We start from the raw sequence: 22,944 nt of genomic DNA on the forward strand, positions 1-22,944 counted from the left end.
CAAGCAAAGTCTCCTGGGGAAAAAAAAAAAAAACTGTCAGTCTTCTTGACCACTGGAGACTTGCAAAAACAATATCTTCTATAGCACAGTGATGAACCCAAAGATTTTATATGAAAGAGCTTCATTTTTACGGGAAACTTGGTGGAAAAAAACACATTCTTTAAGATTAGACAGAACCTGACTTTGAATTTATATTCCTCTACCAGCTGTGTGATCTTAGGCAAGTTACTTATCCTGTCTGAGCCTACTCTTCACCGTTTGTGAAATGATGATAATAATAATGCCTATATCAAAAGATGATGATGAGCATGGTGCTTGATACCTAAAAGGTACCACGTGAATATTAGCACCTTTGCCCTCCTCATTTGGACAAGGAAAGGTAAAACAAATGAAGTTCTTAGTTGCTCTCAATCTATGTCTTGAATCAACAATATCTATTATTTACTTACATATTTATTCATTAAATAAACATGTACCAAGTACTGTCCACATGCTGGATACTCCTGGGCACTAAGAATCCAGATAAGGTCCCTGTCCTCATGGAGCTTATATTAGGAGGAGACAGACAACAAAGAACAAATAAATAATAAGTATAGTGAGGTCAATAAGAAAATATGATACAGACATTGGGGGGACTTATCTGTCTTAGAAGCAGTGGTCAGGGAAGACCTCACTGAAGTGATACCTTTTGATCTGAAACATGAATGGTGACAGGATGAGCCATACCAACACTGGAGGGAAGAGCATTCCTGCAGAGGGAGCAGGAAGCATGAGTACACCAGCATGCACTGACGTTGGTATGTTTGGGGACCAGAAGCTGATACAGGGAGATGAAGGACGTGCAGAGGAGTGAGGTTCCAGGTGAAGTCAGAAAGAAAGGCAGGAAGGAGCCAGGTCATTCAGCCAACATTCATTGACATCAGGAAGCACATACTGTATGCCAGACACTCTATGTTACGGGGATACAGCAGGGACCAAATGAAGCCCCTGACCTCAGGGAGTTAACATTCCACTGAGGGCAATCTCCTGGGGTCCTGGGGCCCTGGGGCCCTGGGAATAAGTTTGTCTTTCATTTTAAATGTTACCTCTTTTGATCTTCATGTGTCTATATGAAATAGGATTATTATCTCCATTTATAGAAGGGAAAACAGAGGCTCACCAAGGTTATGTTATATAGCCTGCCTGAAATTATACCATTTGTGGTGGAGACTTGATGGTTAGGAGGAACACAGAACCAAGTGCCTGTCCTCCAGATCACATGACTGGCAAGTGTAGAGCCAGGATTCAAAGCGTAGACCATCTGGCTCCAGAGACCTTTTCAAAAAACTATTTATTTCATTCCTCTTGGTTAGAAAGAAAGAAAATTTGCCAGTGCTTTGTGGGTTCCCATAATGAAAGCCGTCACAGATGTAACTAAGCCATTGTCCAGATGCTACCCAATCATAGGGCCAGGACTTGAAGCAGCCACTTGGAGCCCAGAGAGTTCAGAGAACTGCCCCTTCCAGGTCCCTGCACTTTGCTGGGGCAGCTCTCGGCAGCACTGTGGTGGAGAAGAAAGGGTTCTGTAGAGGTGGCCCACAGGGCAAGGTAGGCAGGGCCCAGAGGATGGGTAACCCCACTTCTTCCCCTACAGAGTCAGAAGAAGCAGTTCTGGTCAGATAATCACAGATATCCATCCAGCAGCAAAGAGATCCAGGTCATTTCTCAAACTCTGGAAGGTACTAAAATGAATGAATAGGAGACAAGAAAATTTTATAAATTGGTCGCTCTATTTGATGTTCATTTAATTAAGACATTCATTCCTTCTAATGGAAAATGTGAAGAGTGGAAATTACTGTTTTTTGACCATCTAATATAAAACAAAAACCAGATCTTGAAGGCATGGGACCTTTTCATTGTATTTTCTTCAGGCCCAATTTAATTATTCATTACATGCTACCTTCAATAATAATCGCAATTGTCTGCCTTTATACAAAGCTTCTTTCTGTCTTCAATAGTAAAACTCTGGGGAGATGCCTAGGGAGATTGCCAGAGTATCATTTAGTGAGAGTTGTTGTTTCCATATTTTGGCATTCAGCAAGTGTTTATTACGTACCTACTGTGTGTCCGACTTGTGCCGAGTCCTGTAGGAGGGAATGTGTGAATGAATCATCCTCTCCCACAAAGTAGGAAAGAGGCCTTGCACATCCAATCCTGCATTCATTTATTTGTTCAGCTAACATTGTCTGCCTGTCTTGTCTATGCCAGTTCCAATGCTGGTGAAGCAGAGATGAACTGAGAGCCAGTCCTCCAGGGTCACACTGCTGGCAGGTGGCAGAATCCAGGTGGCATCAATCCACAGACTCCACAGACCCATTCTGACCTCAAGCACTTACAGTCCAAAGAGGGGGACAATGTGTACATCAACACTGCAGTGCAGGGGAGGCATTCTGGGTTAGAGCTGTGCACAGCATATCACTCAGAGAAGGGACAGGAGAAACCAGGGAAGGCTTTTTGAGGTGGCATTTGAGCGAGGCTATGGTAGAAGTAGTGTCAAACTGACATCTGACCCCTACTTAACAATCTGTCAGTTCTTATCTGTAAGACTCCACAGCTGTCTTTGCAGTTTCTTGCATGGTATTATAAAATCTTTTTCATGTGGTTAGGTTGGGAAAGTAGACAGTCTGAGTGAATAGTCTTTTTTTAATAGAGAGTATATACAGGGATTACAGGTGTTCAGAGAATCAGCCTAGAACAGCATCCCTATCCCATTAAACTGCTGAACTAAATGAATCTTCCTGTTGATTTAAAAGATGACTCAGGATCTGACTGGACCCAGCTTAATCATGAATCACAGATAGAGTTAAGATGATCAGCGAAAAACCAGTTTTGTGGGGGGTGAGTCTTGATTTTTAGCTCCAAAACTTGGAGTACCCTAGTAATATTTTGCTGAAAAGGCCTAGAAATTGTTATTGACAGCTTGCCCCATAATTGGAGGCTCTCCTATGCATGGCCTGAAATTTAAGGCATCTGCCTCCCCAAGAGGGCCATGCTCATGAGCTCTTACATGTGGTTTTACCTGGCTTGTCATAATTTTCTGATTATGAAAATAATCCATGTTTATTATTTAAAAATCATGGATACATATATATAAATAAGCAATTAAAATCACCTGTAATTCTACCTCCTGGAGATAACCACTGTCAGTATTTTTGTATGTGTCCTTTCTATTCAAATTTCCAGTGTCCACAAAGGGTTAAAAAGAACCCCAGCCTCTCTCAGCATTGAAGGGAGCAGAGCTCTGGGAGGGTCTCAATGTGATAGAAGCCTTGGGACGTGCATCTCAGATCTTTACCTAAGATGCCCTCCTTCCTAACCACCATCTCTCAAAACTATCGCTCAGTTAGCTCGGCGGGGCACTCTACCCCTTTGACCACCCAGTCCAGGTTTCAGCCTCTGCTAGGCCAGACTGACCTTTTCCTGGAAGAACCTGACTCAGTACTAGGAAGAGAAAGGAGAAACCATGGCAGGACGTAGGTTTTTGAAGCCCTCTAACCACCTGCAGGAAAGCCTCTGATAGAGCCACAGCCTTGCCTGCAGCCCTGCCCGGGGAGTGTAGTCAAGACCATAGCACTGCCTGCCATCCTGGAAAGGCCTCAGCCGCAGAAGCATCCAACTTCCCTGAAGGCCACTGGCCCCTCCCCCAGAAGTGGCCTTAAACCAAAAACAGGGGTGATTTATTCAGAAGATCTCTACCAATACCTCCTCTGTGGCAGAGTGTGCCAGGGACTGTTAGATTCAGTGTAGAGTGCTGTGATCTGTGCCAGGCGCAGGCACGGAAACAGTTGGCAAATGACAGAGTCCGTAGTGCAGCACCCAAGCCTGACCCTGGGCAGAGAATTCCTGAGCAAAGGCCTGCCTAATCTCACCCACCAAGTCTTCCCTGAAACCATAGGAGCTACAGACCCAGGAATCCCAGCAAGAAGCCAGGCCCAGCTGAAGGAAGAGCCTGGACAGAGCTGAACTCTCTGAACTTTTATTTCCCCATTGTGAAAACCCTCACAGGAACCCAGGGGCCAGCTTTACCCCAGAATTAAAAACAAAAGAGTTAAAAAAAAAAAAAAAAAAAAAAAAAAAAAGGCCAGTAGAGAGACCCAAAGTACACAAGGTCAATCATGTCCGGGAAGTCAGGAATATTGCTGTGTAGAGGAAGAAGTGTGTCCCCATTCACACACAAATGCAAATGGTTATTTAAGCCTGCCTGTCTACACTTCAGCCTCCCCTAATTAAAAACAATAATTAAAATGTTAATAGCCCACTCCTGCCAGGAGGAGTGCTTGTGATGAATACTTGCAAATGGATGGTACAGAAGTGTTCATTGAAGACAGAGAGGCAGGTGGCAGCTTGGAAGCAAACAGATCTGAGTTTGAATTTTTATTCTTCCCACACTTAATTAGCTGTATGACCTTGAGCAGGTGACTTCACTTTTCCAAGCCTCAATTTCTGATCCTCCAGAAAGGAGATAATACATACCTTTTAGACTAGGATTAAATGAGGATTACATGAAAAATGTATTAAATGAGGATTACATGAAAATTCATGAAAAGCAACTAGCACCATGCCTCATATATTGGAGGTGTTCAATAATGGTAGGTTTTTCTTTTATTATTATCAGGAGAATAGTAAAGAGAATTAAAATTCAATTATGATGCTTTAGAAAGACCCTTCCTGAGCAAAGCTGTGGGGTCCTAAGAGTTGCAGATACAAAAATGCTTAGTGCCAGATGTAAAATCTAAATGGAAGGTGTTGTAAGACACCATTTATCTAGGCTGAGTCCTGGTTTGAATTCAGAATCCCTTTTCCTGAGGATTTGTAGAAACCCCTGGGTAATAGCTCCCATTTCTAGTGTTTTTCAGGAAAAACCTGTGTAACCAGTTCTTGCAAGTTTTGCAGAGGGTATTCAGGCATCAAGCTTGACTACATCATTTCTGGGGAGTCCCCCAGTTCTAAGATTCTGGGTCAGCCATCTCATTATGACCACCATCATCTCACCCCTTCACAATTGAATTCCAGTGTATAGCTGCACTCCTGGGCAGTAGGCAGGTCGGTGGTATCATCTCCACTGTTTGAGTTAGGGAAGGGAGACTCAGATGGGTCAGTCATTTTCCTGCAGCTGGATATCAGCAGGTGGAGTCACATCCTGAAATCTCTGTACCAGGTCCTATGCAACAGATGTGGGAGACATGGGAATATATCCAACCAGAAAGGAAAGGAGAGCACAGCAAAACCATGGCATGAGGTAGAATGCACCACGTTCCAGCTAGAGCACCATTATATTTCTACTACTCAGTGCCACCCCTTGGTTTCCAGGTACGACAGCTTTGGCCGCCTGACAAATGTGACCTTCCCTACTGGCCAGGTGAGCAGTTTCCGAGGTGATACAGACAGTTCAGTGCATGTCCAGGTAGAGACCTCCAGCAAGGATGATGTCACCATAACCACCAACCTGTCTGCCTCAGGTGCCTTCTACACACTGCTGCAAGGTAAGTCGGGTGGGAACCAGGGGACTTTGAGGCAGGGGGTGGGGAGACCCCTTTGGAGGAGAATGGCACAAGAAACAAGCTACTGCTGGGGCTGCACAAGAGCAGGAAAGCATTGCGACTCTCTGTCTTATCACCTAATTTGCAAAACATACCAGCCCTGAGTCAAGTAAAATTCTCTCTCAGAAGCTTCAGAATAATATTTTATTGTCCTATCCTGTTATCATCAGAACAAATGGTAGAAAATTCATTAGCTGCTAATCCAGGTGACCTCACTATTTGCCATCCTAATGACTCCCAGATTAACAGACACACACTCTAGTGTAGGTGAGGACAAAGGACAAGAATAATTACACGTAATTATGAAAGGGATTTGATTATGGAGAAGTCCTTCCTAAAGCCCAGGTGAGAAGGTTTGTGCCTCTTCTAGGATTATATAGAAAAGAGACCCTTCTTCTCTGCATCTGTCAAATTGTCCTGTTATGGGTTGATCTTTTAGCTTCAAGTAAAAAGATTTCACGACGATGAAATCTTGCTGTGAATTATCTGCCTCAGTTGTTCCCATGGGATATGGTGACCCAGGTGGGCTTGCAGCTTTGTAGGCTTTAGTAAGCTTGAAAAGAAAGAAGCCATCACCAGGGAAAGCTCTGCCTGATTTTTTCCTGCCCACTGTATGGCTCCTTGTACTCCCAAAGGCTTTCACACAAAGCAGTGAAAGGAGCCTAGACTAAGAGTCAGAGGCCCAGGTTCTAATTCCAGCTCTGCCACCACATCACCCACCATGTCCCTTGGTTTCTTTTCCTGGAAAAGAAAGCAAGTTGAAGCTGTGTGGAATGGGGTGGAGCAGTGAGAAGAGCAGGGGTTCTGGGTGGACAATTCGGAGCCCTGTGCCTGCCGTGCCACCTCCCACCTGTGTGGACTTGCTGGAGTCACTCTTCTTCTATGAGCCTTCGTCTCTGGGTCTGGGAAATGGGGCTGAATTTTAACACCTGCCCTACAGGGCTGCTCATACGATCTCTTTAGACAGTGTAGTGACTAGCATGAGCCAAGCACACAGTATTGCTCAATAAGCAGTACTATTGGATTCATTAAGTAATTAATTAATTAGCAAGCAGTTTAACTTACCATAAGAAAATAAATATCTGTATATTCATACAATGACTTTTATTCCCAAATTTAGTCCTTTGCCTTTCTAAGAGTTCCAAGAACAATAAAGGTTCTCAAAGAAAGAAACCACACAGTGGAATTCCTTCCCACCAAGCACCTTTAACCGTGTTTTTCAAGGAAAACTCAACGTTTCCTCTGCTCTCACGCAACAGTCATCAACAGAAGACTTCTGTGACCAACTGTAGGCAGGGGTGGGGTTCTCCCCACCACCAAGCAAGCAATGAGCTCTGCAGTGGACAACAGCTGGGTGTCCCTCAATTCAATTCCAACATAACTCTGGAGATAGCCTCAGATCCCACAGGTTGAGGGCTCAGTCCCCAAAACTGCCCAGCCTCTACCACACTTCAGACACCAGCCCCAAGTCTGGGCCTCTGCAACCTCTATCTGACTGGCTTCTAGTTAAGGTTTTCATGACTGCTTCTTGGAGTTCAGTTAATTTAGTGGAACAACTCATAGAACTAGAGAAATACGTACATTACCAGTTGATTCTAAAGGACATTACCAAGGATATAGATGAAGAGATATGTAGGGCAAGATAGAGGGTAAGGGGTATGGAGCTGTCACACCCTCCAAAGGCACATCTCCCTCACCCCTCCACGACCTCCATATGTTCAGCTGTCTGGAAGTTCCCCAAACCGTGTCTTCTTGGGCCTTTTACGGAGACTTCATTGGCTAGGTGTGATTGACAACCATGTGGAAATGTGATTGGACAAAATTGGTAAGATCTAAACCCAGCAAGGCCTGTCTCTTTAGATTCTTCTTGGCCTCTCTGTGCAGCATTCATTCCCTCCTCCAGGGTATGAGGCGGGATCCCCTCTGAAATGTAGGTCTTATGACTCACAGTCAGATTGGAGTCCTGCTGTGGAAAGGAGGGCAGAAGGTCAGAGAGAACGGGAGAGAGATCGTTTCCTAAGGCCTGCTTCTGGGTCCTGAAGTGCCTCACCATTGTAACAAAAGACTGTAACCAGGGCTATAGGAGTTTTGTGCCAGGAACTGTGGATATATAACCATAATATCACAAGTGGGTTGGGACTGACCCCAGGGATTTATGCTCTGACTGGATTATTGCCAAGAGAAGGTACAGTTTCTAAGGCAGCCAAGATGTTGCCTGACCAAGGACCACCAATTACTTTGACATCTTGTCCTTCAGGCCTGTTTTCTTCCCTGTGATTAAGAAGTATCTATCCATTCCATACTGCTAAACTGGTTGTGAGTATTTTTCTCAAAGGTTCATGCAGGCTTTCTTATATTTGGGCAACTTTTTAAAATTTGCAAGTGCCACATTCCTCAGTTTTAAAATGCACCATCAATTTAATAACAACTTTTTAGGCAGAGAGAAAAAAGTCACACTGCTCAAGAGGCATACATGGACACATTCCAATTTCAAAAAACCATTAAAATGTGAAAAGAAAAAGCACTTCTTGGAATCCAGGAAACATGGTACCTATTTTTCCTCTTTGGTAACTCTGCCAAGCTGTTTTCTTCTTGAGTACCAGGCTCAGTTTTGCAACTGCCTCACTAGAGTCTTTGTGAAAAGATCTTTCAGTTTCATCTTCTGTCTAAACTGTGGGAAGTAATAAGAAGTAGCTGCTAATGAGCAGCGGCCTTGGGAAGTCACAGCCCACATTAAATGGGATCATCTGAGATGGGCCTGTACAGATGCTGTTCCCTCCAAGTCACCATTAATGGACATATGTGGATTCAGCAAGGAGCAGCTTTAAAGGATAAATCAACACAGGCTTTTTCAGTGTTCAAAAGAAGAAAAATATAGATTGTCAGTGAATAATGCATAGCAAGTTTGAAACAGATTTTAGAATTTTGCATGTGTGAGAGAGAAAGATGGAAAAGGGAGAGAGTAAGAGAAAGGGGGGCCTATTTGTTGCCATTCTAGCAGAAAAGCTTCAGTGAGGCTTTCCCATGAAACTATTTATTAGTAACTGTCTTTAGTGCTTGGCGTAGCCTGGAACATACCAGTTTCATCCAGCAAAGATTTACAGAGCACATACAACCCTAATGATGATGATAGCTAACATTTTTGGAGCACTTATTAACTACAAAGCATATTTTCAGCATCTTACATTGTCCTATTAAGCAATACCTCATAAGAAACCTCATACAGTACACCATATGCCTAGGAGGTAGGTATTACTGTCTTCCTTTTCTGAATGAAGGAAGTGAGAGGCACTGAGAGGTTAAGTAGCTTGCCCAAGTCACACACTTAATCGGGTATTTGGACCCAGACAAACAGGCTCTATAGAACCTATTCTCTTGACTGCCAATCTAAAAGCAAGGAGGCCCTATTGCAGGGCCGTGATCAGCACTAGAGAAGTTCACCCTGATGTGTGTGTGTGTGTGTGTGTGAGTGTGTGTCTATGTATGTATGTGTGAGAGAGAGAGAAAAAAAAAAATGGATGATGGAGATACAGGAGGGACAAGAAACACACGACAGTGGCTAGCACAGTGCCAGGCACATAAAACCAGTGACAGCTAACAATTGTATAACACTATATGCAAAGTACAGTTCTCAGCTCTTTATATTCATGATCTCACTCAACCCTCAGAGCATCCTGCAAGGCAGGGTACAATTATTGTCCCAGCGTACTGATGAAGCACCAGAGGCGTGGGAGGTTAAGAATTTGGCCAAGGTCTTATAGCAAGGCAGCAGCAGAGCTGCAGCCTGAGCCGAAGTAGCCTGGCTCCAAAGCCAAGCTCTTAATCTCTGTGCCATAGTGCCTCTCACAGCATGCACTCAAATATTGGAGAATGTGTTCATTAACGGAGCAGTGATTCCCACACCCCTCAGCTGCAAGACCATTGAGGAAGCCCATAGAGAGGCTAAGGGGTGTACAGGACAGGGAATCATACATTCTGGCCAGTGAAACAGGGGAAGCTTCTGGTAAGAGATGACATTTTAGCAGAGCCTGGAGGGAGTCTGAAGCCAGCACTTACTGAAGAGGGGTGCGGTGCAGAGGAAACAGCCAAGGAAGGACCAGAGACAGGAGAGTAGCGCAAACCCAGAGACAGTATTTTCATCTGTAGAAAGCAACTCTATATGCATTTTACAGCTGAAATTTACTTTTTTCACCAGAAGTTTCCTTTAGTTAAAAATCTAAGTTAAAATGTTTTAAATCAAATATAAAATTTCAAATCATATCAATATTTAAATCATTGTCATATGTCTGTGACATGTTTATCACCCCAAAGAGAAATCCCAAACCCATTAGCAGCCACTCTTCATTCCCCCTGCCCCTCAGCCTTTGGCAACCACTGTCTCTAGAGATCATTGTCTATTCTGGACAGTTCATATAAGTGGAGTCAGACAATATGTAGCCTTTTACATCTGACTTTTTTCATTTAGCATAACGTTTAAACTATATTGATATGCAGTGGTACTTATAATTGTGGAAAACTGGAATCAAATTGAACATCTATTTGAGGCTTAGTTAAATAACTTGTAGTATTTTCATATAGTAGAATATTGTATGGTCATTAAGAAAAATGTTTATAAAAATAATCAGTGACAATACAATGATCAGCGAAAACTCTATAACTGTTTTAAAACTCACCTATTTTAAACTGTAAGGGCATTTGGAAATTTCTTAAAATCTACAAATATATAAAATATTTACAGTGGTTTTCTTTGGATACTGAGATTCTGGATGGTCTTCTCCATGTATTTTCCTCGTTTTCTTCAGTGATGATATATTGCTTTCATAGTTAGGAAAAGCATCCTTGAAAGTCCCCACCGCTGCCTCTACTTTCCACACACTTCCCTCCACCTTCGTTCCTTCTGAGCAGCCTGTGTCTGTCCTCTCCTGCAGACCAAGTCCGGAACAGCTACTACATCGGGGCCGACGGCTCCCTGCGGCTGCTGCTGGCTAACGGCATGGAGGTGGCGCTACAGACCGAGCCCCACTTGCTGGCTGGCACTGTCAACCCCACCGTGGGCAAGAGGAATGTCACGCTGCCCATCGACAATGGCCTCAACCTGGTGGAGTGGAGGCAGCGCAAGGAGCAGGCTCGGGGCCAGGTCACTGTCTTCGGGCGCCGGCTGCGGGTGAGCAAGGCCTCTGGAAACGGCCGCATCCTAGGGGGAAAGGAGGAGGGTGAATCTGGAGAACTGGGCTATGTTCTTGAAATTCCCTGGGACCTCAGTTTACTTATCTGCAAAAGGAGGGAACTAAAGCAGGGAACCACATGTGATCAGAGGCCCTTGTATGTCTTTTTCGTTTTTACTTGTGGAAGGATTTCTGGCTTTGGTGTTAGATGGGTCTGAGTTGAATTTCCAGCTTATTCCCTGAGTGAGTTTGGGCAGATTAGTAATCTTAGAGCCTCAATTTCATCATCTATAAAATGGGGGAGAACAGGCCGGGCGCGGTGGCTCAAGCCTGTAATCCCAGCACTGTGGGAGGCCGAGGCGGGTGGATCACGAGGTCAAGAGATCGAGACCATCCTGGTCAACATGGTGAAACCCCGTCTCTACTAAAAATACAAAAAATTAGCTGGGCATGGTGGCGCGTGCCTGTAATCCCAGCGACTCAGGAGGCTGGGGCAGGAGAATTGCCTGTACCCGGGAGGCGGAGGTTGCGGTGAGCCGAGATCGCGCCATTGCACTCCAGCCTGGGTAACAAGAGGGAAACTCCGTCTCAAAAAAAAAAAAAAAAAAAAAATGGGGGAGAACAAGACTAATTTTAAAAGTTGCTATAAAGATTAGAAGTAATATATTAAGCATCATAGAGTCTGACTCCAGCAAGTGGTCAATAGCTACTCTTAGTGTTGTTATTGCTGTTATTTCTTCTTATTATTATTATCATCACTATTGCTAACATGTCCCAAAATTCAGTTCAGCTACTTTGAACCTAAGCTACATTCTCCACTAGTTCCAGGCAGAGTTACCCATCCTAAATGAGCAAAATGACCTCACCCAAACCATCACTGCCGGGGCTGGCATCGTGGCCTGACATTCAGAGTGTTTTTGAATATGTGGATGCCCTGAACCAGCTCCTTGTCTGCCTCACATCCCATGTTTCTGCACAGTGTGGCCTCTGCCAGGGCCCGAGTGGCCAGCTTCTTTTCCCTCCAGCTTGAGAAAGGCAGGTGATGGGCAGAGAGAAAGTTAATAAACTAGCCATGGCTTTCAGCACAGCACCTTGCAGACCATGGGTGCTCAGGAGATATCTGCTGAGCTGAAACCAATTACAGAACTGAGCTACGTGTTCCTAACATTCCGGAAGCGACCTCATAGCAACACAGCTCAGTGTCTCTTAGGTCCCCTGCCCTTCAGCAAGGAAAGTTCACTGAAGCCCCTCTTTTACAGATGTCACAACCGACATCCAGAAAGAGTAAACAATTTCTCCAGAGTCGCATAGTGAGGTGGTGGTAAAGACTAGAAAATAGACCGGGCGCAGCGGCTCGTACCTGTAATCCAGCCCTTTGGGAGGCTGAGGCAGGCAGATTGCTTGAGGTCAGGAGTTTGAAACCAGCCTGACCAACATGGTGAAACCCCATCTATACTAAAACCACAAAAAATTAGCTGGGTGTGGTGGCAGGCACCAGTAATCCCAGATACTCAGGAGGCTGAGGCAGGAGAATTGCTTGAACCTGGGAGGTGGAGATTGCAGTGAGCCGAGATGGTGCCCGCTGCACTCCAGCGTGGGTGACAGAGCAAGACAGTCTCAAAAAAAGACTAGAAAATAGGCCCACGGCAGCTACAGAAACATTTCGTGACTTACCCAATATCACACAACTAGAACCCAGAAAACCAGGCTTCGTTTGTTCCCTCAACAGCCAAGAGCTCTAGTGACTATCCACTGTGGGAAACAGCCTTTCACTAGATGCCTGAGGAAGGCCTAGCCGTCTTTGTTCTCCGCAGCCTCACTGAGCCCCCGCCTACCCCTCTATCCCCCTCACCCTCCTCACCTCCCCGTCTGAATTAGTATAGAGCCCTGCATGCACCTCTAAGTGAGGCAGTGTCCTCAGTGGGAAGCTTGACCTGGGTTTGACTCCTGCCTGTGCCATGTGGAGCCTTGAGCAGCTTCTCTGAGCCACAGGTGCCTCCGCAGAAACAAGATAATACATTCAGGGCCGGGTGCAGTGGCTCGCACCTGTAATCCCAGCACTTCGGGAGGCCGAGGCGGGTGGATCACGAGGTCAAGAGATTGAGACCATCCTGGTCAACATGGTGAAACCCTGTCTCTACTAAAACTACAAAAAATTAGCTGGGCATGATAGCACGTGCCTGTAATCCCAGCTACTCAGGAGGCTGAGGCAGGAAAATTGCCTGAACCCAGGAGGTGGAGGTTGCAGTGAGCCAAGATCGCGCCATTGCACTCCAGCCTGGGTAACAAGAGCGAAACTCCGTCTCAAAAAAAAAAAAAAGATAATACATTCAACGCACCTAGCCCAGTGCTGGTAGGCTCCAGGTGCTCAATAAATGGCAGCGATTAGCATGATTAGGACTTCCTCTCTGCTGTGTGAACTGGACCAAAAGTTTCCCAGGCTTTAATTGGTCCCTCTCCCAGCCTGAGATTGATGGTGCTCTAGTTGGGTGGCCACGTCTACGTGTCCTCCCAAAGAAATGGCCACCCACAGTGGCGGCAGGTGGAATTAGAATGTTTGCCGGGTGTGCCTCCTCATAATGGAGCTCATTTTTTATACAACTGGGAACTTTTTCAATAAAGAAAGAGGTGAAACAATCTCATTGCTGCCACTGCCGAGCACAGGATGCATTAGTTGGCTCCCCAGTGAGCTGTTTAATTTAATTTTATTAATTTTTCCAAAAAGGTACAGCTCCCCTTCACTAGAGATCCTCCAGGGATAAAGGGGGGCAGCTAGCTGGGTGGCACCACCCTGAGGGAGTCATAGGGGAACCTTCCAAAAGATACTTTAAAAATGCCTCTGTCATTGTTGGTGGCACAGCCCCTGTATCTTCCTGTGCCCTCTCTGCAAAGAACACAGCTTCAGCCTCCAGCACCTCTGATTTTTCACGGGAATCATCTGCCACACTGTTTTTGCTTCTGCAATTGTGTTTGATTACCCCAGGGAAGGGAACCTTATTATAACCAGGCCATTCACCGCTAAAGTTAGCATCTTCATTATAAATCTTTATTTTCAAGGCCTTAGAATTTGTATGGGAGAAAGGGGAGACACACATCTCACCTTCCTGGGATATGACCATGATTGTTTGCTGTCATTTAACGGAAATAATTCCAACCATTTATTCAGTATCTTCTATGTGCCTAGCACTCCACTGATTTACTAAGTTTCTTCACCCTTCACAATGACTCTTGTTACACAGAGTAAGAAATTGAGACTCAGAGATCTCAAGGTCAATAGAAAAGTTGGTCACAAAGTTGTAGCTAGAATCCTGGCCTTCATTCCTAGAGCTGGACCCATTTTTTTAAACCACACAGAGCTCCAGAGGGCCTTTCGTTGCCTCGGTCCACACATGCCATTTTACATCATGTGACCTAATTATCTGTTTTCCTCTTGGGTCTTCCTTACTACTTCCTTCCTACTACTTACTACTTATGCAGTGACTAGTGGAAGAGACAGAAAATGTGCCATAAGAGACAGATGTCCCATCAGGACAGATACCAATTAGCGGGAACCATTATTTTAGCTCCGGAATATCTGGCAGTGTTTCAGGGGCAGCCAGTGCCTACAGGGCAGATCCAAATATAGAAACAGGCCCTGAAGTATATTTCTTTATTAAAATATAAAAACTGTGACTTACCACTATGTCTATGGGAGTCCTGTCTCTGACGCTGAAAGGAAACTGAACTGTGTGCTGACCTAGCAGCCCAGGTAGAGTTTATACGAGGTACTCCCTATCCTGAAGGCTGGCACAAAGTGCCTCAAAGCTAGGACTGTGACCCCATTCAGCCCACAGCAGAAGAGCCACCCCAGTGTCAAACACTCACTACCTCCCAGCACCTCTGGGAAGAAGACGTCTTGGGTACTGACAGTGGCAGTCAAGAAGCCCTAATTGTAGTGGCAAGGCAGGAGACACCCCAGAGGAGCTGGGAAGTCCAGAGCCCCCAGAAGGCTGGAATTGCTCAGAGGACCACTGAGAGACTGTTTGGTGTCACGTTGCAGGGGTGAAAGTCAAGTCCAGACTCCGTCACTCACCAGCCCCGAGATTTGGAGTAAATCCCTTCACCTCCCTGGGCTTTGGTCTCCTCGGTGTCTGGTGTGGAATAGATGGATCATTTATTTGCTGGGCTCATTTGGTGGGTCTCTTTTCAGCAGGGAGGATCTGCCTTTTAAAATGTGTCCTCATTAGAAGAATCACATTAGAAAACATGCAGATCCTCTTTGGTCACAGCTACTGTTTGTACAACATACGCACTGTCTTCATCCTCACAGCAGCCCTATGCATTATTATTCCCATTTTATAGGTGAGGAAACTTCACAGAGCTGACAAATGACAGAACCGGGACTCAAACCCATGTCTGTTGCTGCACAGGACCTGTGCTCCTGCCTCTACTCAAGAGCTTTCCAGCAGAGCTGAGAGCCACGTGGACCATCAGACCAAACTTCTCATGGTCCAGATTAATTTTCTCTTCCTACCCTTTCTTCAGGTTCACAACCGAAATCTCCTGTCTCTGGACTTTGACCGCGTAACACGCACAGAGAAGATCTATGATGACCACCGCAAGTTCACCCTTCGGATCCTGTACGACCAGGCAGGGCGGCCCAGCCTCTGGTCACCCAGCAGCAGGCTGAATGGTGTCAATGTGACATACTCCCCTGGGGGTCACATTGCTGGCATCCAGAGAGGCATCATGTCTGAAAGAATGGAGTATGACCAGGCAGGCCGCATCACGTCCAGGATCTTCGCTGATGGGAAAACATGGAGCTACACATACTTAGAGAAGGCAGGTGTCTGTCTCCCTCCATCACTGGCCATGCCATACAGAAGGCCAGTCATTCATGGCCAGGCCCAGCCTGGTGACCTCAGTGGGCTATATCTGACCCATGTCTCCAAAAGGAAATGTTCAGGAAAATCTGCCAGAGGGCAGAAGATCCCAAAAGTTATCTGGATGGATCATGGTAGTGGCATGGCAGGTGGTGGTCCTAGGGCAGGAGAACATGAAAGACCTGCCTGATAGAGTAGAGGCCCAAACACTCACTGGACTTGCAGAGCAGGACTCAGGGTTCAGACCCAGGGCACGGGTCTGCTTCCAGGTCTAGGACACATGATACAATCCATTCATGGAGAACCAGGCAGAAGCCTAGAGATGAGCACTTAGGCAGGAGGCATTTACTCCTGAGCTTCAAGAGCTGGGCATGGCCGTAGTAAATCTATTCTGCTATGGGTCAGAACTCTTTTCATCCCAAGGGCTAAGAATCAGAAATGACCCAAAATCAAAAGTTGGTCTCCAGTTGGAGAAAATGGTAGCTTTTCAGCATAAAGCCTCTAGGCCTATTATCTGCTGATCTTTTCCTGAGAACAAGTGCACTTCATGCCCAGTTCTAGTACCCAGATCCCTGCTTCATTTCCTGACCTGGGGTTCATCTAGGGCCTAGGCTTTGCTTGCTCTGAGGTGAGTCTCCCCTACCCAGTGCTGGGTGAGTATCCCCAAAAGTGATGTTCTGTGCTAGTGCTAAGAGAGACCTTAGAGGTCATCCAACATACTGAAAAGCCAAACCCATAAAGGGGAAGAACTTTCCAAGGGCCACACAAGGAATCCATTGTTAGAAACCAGGCTCTCCCATTCCCATCACAGCTTGCCCTACGCAGAGTAGACATACAACCTGTCATTGTGCAAAAGCTTAAATGCCCTTCTCAAATATAGTCTTCATGCTGTAAGCCACAGGGAGTCAGCAGGAGCTGTTTAGTCCGTAAAAGAAATTGTCAGACTGTGTTTGGGGGAGCTCATTCTTGTCTGAGTAGGAAGATTGGTTTGAGAAGTCTGGGGCAAGGAAGCCAGGAGGGAGACTGCTGTACATATTTCAGGCCACGGCTTCTCGAACATCCTCACGCCCCACCACACACGAAAGTAACCAGGTCTGTACTGCACAAAGGGGCAAATGCATGAGGCTACTCACCATAGGACAGCAAATGGCCTGAGTATCTGGAGGCCTAGGCCTTGCCAGGGCCAAAGGCTGAGAGAAAGCCTCATCTTAGCACATCTGTAACCTATTTGTATAGTATCCTGTGGCACTCCTGTTGGAAAGCTCTGGTTGGAGCATAACTCAAGAGAACTGTGGAAACTCTAGATTCTTCCTGGATGTTCATTCCTTCCCTTTAAGTCTCGGGTATGTAGCCCTACCCTTCCTCCTCACCACCCTCCTCTCATCTCTTGGTTTTCCTCTCCCTCCAGTCCATGGTGCTGCTACTACACAGCCAGAGGCAGTATATCTTTGAGTTCGACAAGAATGACCGCCTCTCTTCTGTGACGATGCCCAACGTGGCGCGGCAGACGCTGGAGACCATCCGCTCAGTAGGGTACTACAGAAACATCTACCAGCCCCCTGAGGGCAATGCCTCAGTCATACAGGACTTCACTGAGGATGGGCAGCTCCTCCACACCTTCTACCTGGGCACCGGCCGTAGGGTGATATACAAGTATGGCAAACTGTCGAAGCTGGCGGAGACACTGTACGACACCACCAAGGTCAGCTTTACCTATGACGAAACGGCAGGCATGCTGAAGACCATCAACCTGCAGAACGAGGGCTTCACCTGCACCATCCGCTACCGTCAGATCGGGCCCCTGATCGACCGGCAGATCTTCCGCTTCACTGAGGAAGGCATGGTCAACGCCCGTTTTGACTACAACTATGACAACAGCTTCCGGGTGACCAGCATGCAGGCTGTGATCAACGAGACCCCACTGCCCATCGATCTCTATCGCTATGATGATGTGTCAGGCAAGACGGAGCAGTTTGGGAAGTTTGGTGTCATCTACTATGACATTAACCAGATCATCACCACAGCTGTTATGACCCACACCAAGCATTTTGATGCATATGGGAGGATGAAGGAGGTGCAGTATGAGATCTTCCGCTCACTCATGTACTGGATGACTGTCCAGTATGATAACATGGGGCGAGTAGTGAAGAAGGAGCTGAAGGTAGGACCCTACGCCAATACCACCCGCTACTCCTATGAGTACGATGCCGATGGCCAACTGCAGACAGTCTCCATCAACGACAAACCACTCTGGCGCTACAGCTATGACCTCAATGGGAACCTGCACTTACTGAGCCCTGGGAACAGTGCACGGCTCACACCACTACGGTACGACCTCCGCGACCGCATCACTCGGCTAGGTGACGTGCAGTACAGGATGGACGAGGATGGCTTCCTGAGGCAGCGGGGTGGTGATATCTTTGAGTACAATTCAGCTGGCCTACTCATCAAGGCCTACAACCGGGCTGGCAGCTGGAGCGTCAGGTACCGCTACGACGGCCTGGGGCGGCGGGTGTCCAGCAAGAGCAGCCACGGCCACCACCTGCAGTTCTTCTATGCAGACCTGACCAGCCCCACCAAGGTCACCCACCTCTACAACCACTCCAGCTCGGAGATCACCTCCCTCTACTATGACTTGCAAGGACACCTCTTTGCCATGGAGCTGAGCAGTGGTGACGAGTTTTACATAGCTTGTGACAATATCGGGACTCCTCTTGCTGTCTTTAGTGGAACAGGTTTGATGATCAAGCAAATCCTATACACAGCCTATGGGGAGATCTACATGGACACCAACCCCAACTTTCAGATCATCATAGGCTACCACGGTGGCCTCTATGATCCACTCACCAAGCTTGTCCACATGGGCCGGCGAGATTACGATGTGCTGGCTGGACGCTGGACTAGCCCAGACCACGAGCTGTGGAAGCACCTTAGTAGCAGCAACATCATGCCTTTTAACCTCTACATGTTTAAAAACAACAACCCCATCAGCAACTCTCAGGACATCAAGTGCTTCATGACAGGTAAGGCTCATGGCTCACTCAGGGTGGGACCCCATAAAGTGCTCTGGCTACCTAACAAGACTTAGTCTTCCTTGAGAAAGCTGGCATAAGGTGACAGGAAACATTGACTTTCTCTCAGCAGCATTTTCCAAAGTCCATTTGAAGAAACACTAGTTCAGAAAATACTCTGGAAAAATGGTTCCAGCATCAAATAAATTTGTCAGGGTCACCAGCATATCACATTTTCATAGTACATTCCAGTTTATGATAAGATCTGGGAAGTGCTGGAAAGATGGACTATTTAACATATTTACCCACTATTTCTCAAACTTCTTTGACAATGAAAGCCCTTTTATCACCATGAAATCCTAATATCTCATTGGATACATCCCATGGATTGTACTTTAGGAGTTTGTGACACACAGATCAAGCTGTTTACGAGTCCTTGATAAGTTGGGTTAAGGTATGCCTTTAAAAAAAAGAGTTTTCAATTTGGGATGATGTAAGAACTGAGTGAAAGATCTACCATTTCGAAGCTATGACATGTTACAAAAATTATTTAACTGCCCTGAATTCCAGTTTCCTGATATGTAAATTGAAGTGAGAATATCTACCTTGACTCCAGTAAGTTAAATATGTGTATTATAAACCCTAGAGAAACCACCAGAAAGATAACTTAAAAAGAGTCCTAGCTAATAAGTCAACAGCGGAGGTAAAATACAAGACTGACAAAATACACAATCCAAAGAGGGCAGGAAAAGAGGGGAAAAAGAACAAGGAACATGTGGAACAATGGAAACTAACACCTACTTCCCTGGTAGGTGGTTGCAAGGGTAAAATGAAATACATGTTATGAGGCTCCTATCATAGCGACTGGCTCATGTTGGCTCCCTTTCCTTTACCCTCTGACTGGAAAAGTGAGCTCTGCCTTCCACTACGGTGAAACCAACTTGAGTATAAAGTGTCCTAGGGTCCCACAGGCAGGGATGTCTCCAGCAGCCACAGCCCTCCCAGCAAGCAGCTAGTCCCAAGTTGCCACCGAGGCCCCCAACCCCACAGAAAGTGGATGGGGGTTTGGGTAAAGCCCACACTTTTTACGTAAGAGTTTGTGGCAGGCAAAAATTCCCAACTTGCAAAGTCAGCAGTCTCTCCCCTCTTTTGTCTTGCGATTCAATCCTCTTGCCCCCTTTTGCGGCAGTTTCCTTCATCCTACAAGTGCCTTCTCTGTGCAGCCACTGTTTTAGGCATTGGGGATAGAAAGATGATCCCTACCTTTCAGGAATTCTCACTGAAAGAAAAGAGACAGGCAACTGCTGCCAAGAGGGGAGGACCATGACAAAGGTTTGCACAGATGGCCACTGAAGCCACCTGCTCTTCCCAGGGAGTTCTGGGAAGTCTTCACAAAGCAGCTGACATTTGAGGCCAGCTCCTGAGTGGGTGTTCACCAGGTAATGGGGGAGAAAGACATTCCAGAGAGAGAAAGCAGCACATATAATATAGAAGTGTAAAGGGGCAACATGAGAGCTCGCGTGAATGCCCCTTACAGACGTGGCTTCCCAGCTCCCAAACTTGGTGGCCCCCACCTGGACCCTGTTTCTGCTGACAGCAGTAAGAGGATTCCTTTTTCAAGAAGAGTTCCACATTGTCACATGTTGAGAGCAGGCATCCCAAGCATAGGAAAGAAGGGAGAACAAGGTGGTGGACAGGTGTGATGAAAACAGACTTGGGGCCTATGGATAAACATGAATATCCTAACAGTGTTTCACAGCCTTTACCATGCTCAACTTGGCTGCTAGTTCTAGAGAAACTTGACAGATTGAGATGGCATTTCCATTACATCTGTCTGCGTTAAGCACACCCCCTGCCTCACCCTCCAATGAGTTTCCTGTGAGATGTCTTGGCAGGTTACTGTAGCTGAAAAAAATATGGTGCAATAGGAAATGTACTTTTCTATCAAAAAAAAATCGTTGCATCTTGCCAAAATATTACTCCCTCCTCCTTTTTCTTTGTACACCACCATATACATATGGTCTCTTTCCAGAATAGCACTATCATGACTAACTCTGTGCTATCTGGCACTTGGCAGATATGCTCTCCTTTAAACTTTGCAACGATTGTGAGATCACCATCATTATCTCCATTCTGCAGATGAGACTCCAAATGTTGTTTGAGGGTCCAATGAAGGGTTTGCCCAAAGTCACATGGATATAACCACGGAGCTAGGACTGTAATCCACAGCCCTCCGACTCCAGGACACCCTCCACTGCTATCATGCTGGCCTCCAAAGGCAGCTTCTAACAAAGTAACCAACCACCAAGAAGCACCTGACATTTTCCTTTTGGGTTCTATATTCCAGTCAATTAAATCCAGCAAATAGTAATTATTTATACCTAGTCCATGCCAAACCTGTACTAAGGATCCAGAGAGGAGTGAGGTATAATACCCACCTTCATAGATCACAGGGTCCAAGATAGCTTTTCTCAAATTTCTTTGACTGTGAACCCACCATAAGAAAAAGATTTTCCATTGCAGTAAAATACTAAGACAAAAGGTTTGCAAAGGAATACTTGAGTGTGATGCACTCATTTTCTAGTCTAGTCTGGTCTGTTCTGTTCCATTTCAATAAAAATGCTGGTCATGATTCACAAAATTGATTTCACTACATAGTGGGTCATATCCCACAGTTAGAAAATTCATGGTGTGCAAAGAAGAGATTTCATATAAGCAATTAAGCTTTTAGCAAATGTAAAAAGGTTTGCAATCACTAATAGGAACCAAGATACTATTACTTCTTACCAGTCCTTACATCTTAGCATCTAGGTGGACTACTTACATCTTCATTCACATGCAGCAATAACAACAAAAGACCATCTTTTTTTCCCAAAAATTTTTTCAAGGGTCCTGAGATGTATTCCACTGAGACAGGCTTAGGTCACAGGACAGTCCCGTAAGCACTTTGTGGCTGAAGAGAAAGAATGCACTGATTGGCTTAGCCTAGGTCCCATGTTAACCCCTTAGGTGGAGTCAACTTCGCTAAAATTATATTAATACTCCAGAAAGGAAAGAGAAGGCAGAATGGGATGCTGGGAAGGCAACCAAAGAATGTCTACTACAGATAGATCGTGTACATCATTGCACTCAATCTTCACTTGATGCTTGTGAGATGGGATCTCTGACCCCATTTACAAAGGAGGAAAGTGAGGTTCTGAGGTTCACAGAGCTTAAAAATGGCCCACTAACAAGTGGCAAGGCTGGGTTAGAACTCTGCTCTGATCCCAAAACCCTCATTCTTGGATTCAAATACACTTTGTAAAGAACAAAACTGCATACATGAAAGAGATTATTGGCCAGGTGCAGTGGCTTACGCCATTAATCCCAACACTATGGGAGCCCAAGGCAGGCAGATCACTTGAGGCCAGGAGTTCAGGACCAACATGGCGAAATTCTGTCTCTACTAAAAATACAAAAAGTAGCTGGGCGTGGTGTAATCCCAACTACTCAGGAGGCTGAGGCAGGAGGATCACTTGAACCTGGGAGGCAGAGGTTACAGTGAACCAAAATCGTGCCACTGCAGTCCAGCCTGGGTGACAGAATGAGACGCTGTCTCAAAAAAAAAAAAAGAAAGATTATTGTTGCTTACATTTTATCACTTACCTGTGACAACACCAAATTCTATGATGAATTGGTAAAGAGGAATTTTTAACTTGAGGGAAATATCTACTTCTGATATGGTAAGAAGAAAGAGTAAAATTCCCAGCTCTTCAGAAGAACACTGTAGAAAAATGTATGAATAAATTCAATTTCAGCATTTTTCCTAAAGGCATAATTGGAAAATTTTCCACCTTCCATCACTTGTAATTAAGGCCCAGCCCTCTTCTCAGCCCCCTGGTTTCCTGAGAATTTGCAGTATTCCTTATAGAAGCTTGCTTTTGCAACTACAAATTCAGATGCAAGTTCTTAGCCTCAGGCAAAATGGCTTTATTGGGTGTTTTTTCCTCCTGTTCTGTTTGTTTTAATTTCCCAAAGAACCATCTGCCAAGATTTATAGAATCAAAGACTCTTAAAAACTCAGTAAGAAGAGGGACTTTGAAGAAAAGTTAGTCCAAGCTCCTTCTGTTACAGATGAGAAAATGGAGGTCCTGGGATGTAGAATCATGGGTTGGGGGAAAATAGAGAAAATCTTCTGTGAGCCAGGCACTGAGCTATATTCAAAATACATTAAATCTGCCAGGCGCAGTGGCTCACATCTGCAATCCCAGTACTTTAGGAGGCCAAGACAGGCAGATTGCTTAGCCCGGGAGTTCCAAACCAGCCTGGGCAACATTAAATCCAGTAA

General features: G+C 45.6%; 1 protein-coding gene across 8 annotated transcripts in view; it reads left to right on the forward strand.

Moving 5' to 3' along the window:
* The window catches only part of TENM4 (teneurin transmembrane protein 4), an 827,507-nt gene that overhangs the window by 794,057 nt on the left and 10,506 nt on the right, over positions 1-22,944 (forward strand). For all 8 annotated transcript variants that reach the window (XM_017509841.2, XM_017509836.2, XM_017509838.2 and 5 more), the window contains 4 exons: positions 5,350-5,522; positions 10,508-10,743; positions 15,269-15,565; positions 17,015-18,629. In XM_017509841.2, the coding sequence (XP_017365330.1) occupies positions 5,350-5,522; positions 10,508-10,743; positions 15,269-15,565; positions 17,015-18,629 (2,321 nt within the window). The remainder of the gene's footprint in view (positions 1-5,349; positions 5,523-10,507; positions 10,744-15,268; positions 15,566-17,014; positions 18,630-22,944) is intronic.

This window comes from Cebus imitator, unplaced genomic scaffold, assembly GCF_001604975.1.
Source record: "Cebus imitator isolate Cc_AM_T3 unplaced genomic scaffold, Cebus_imitator-1.0 Scaffold424, whole genome shotgun sequence".
In the NCBI taxonomy this organism is placed as follows: Eukaryota; Metazoa; Chordata; class Mammalia; order Primates; family Cebidae; genus Cebus; species Cebus imitator.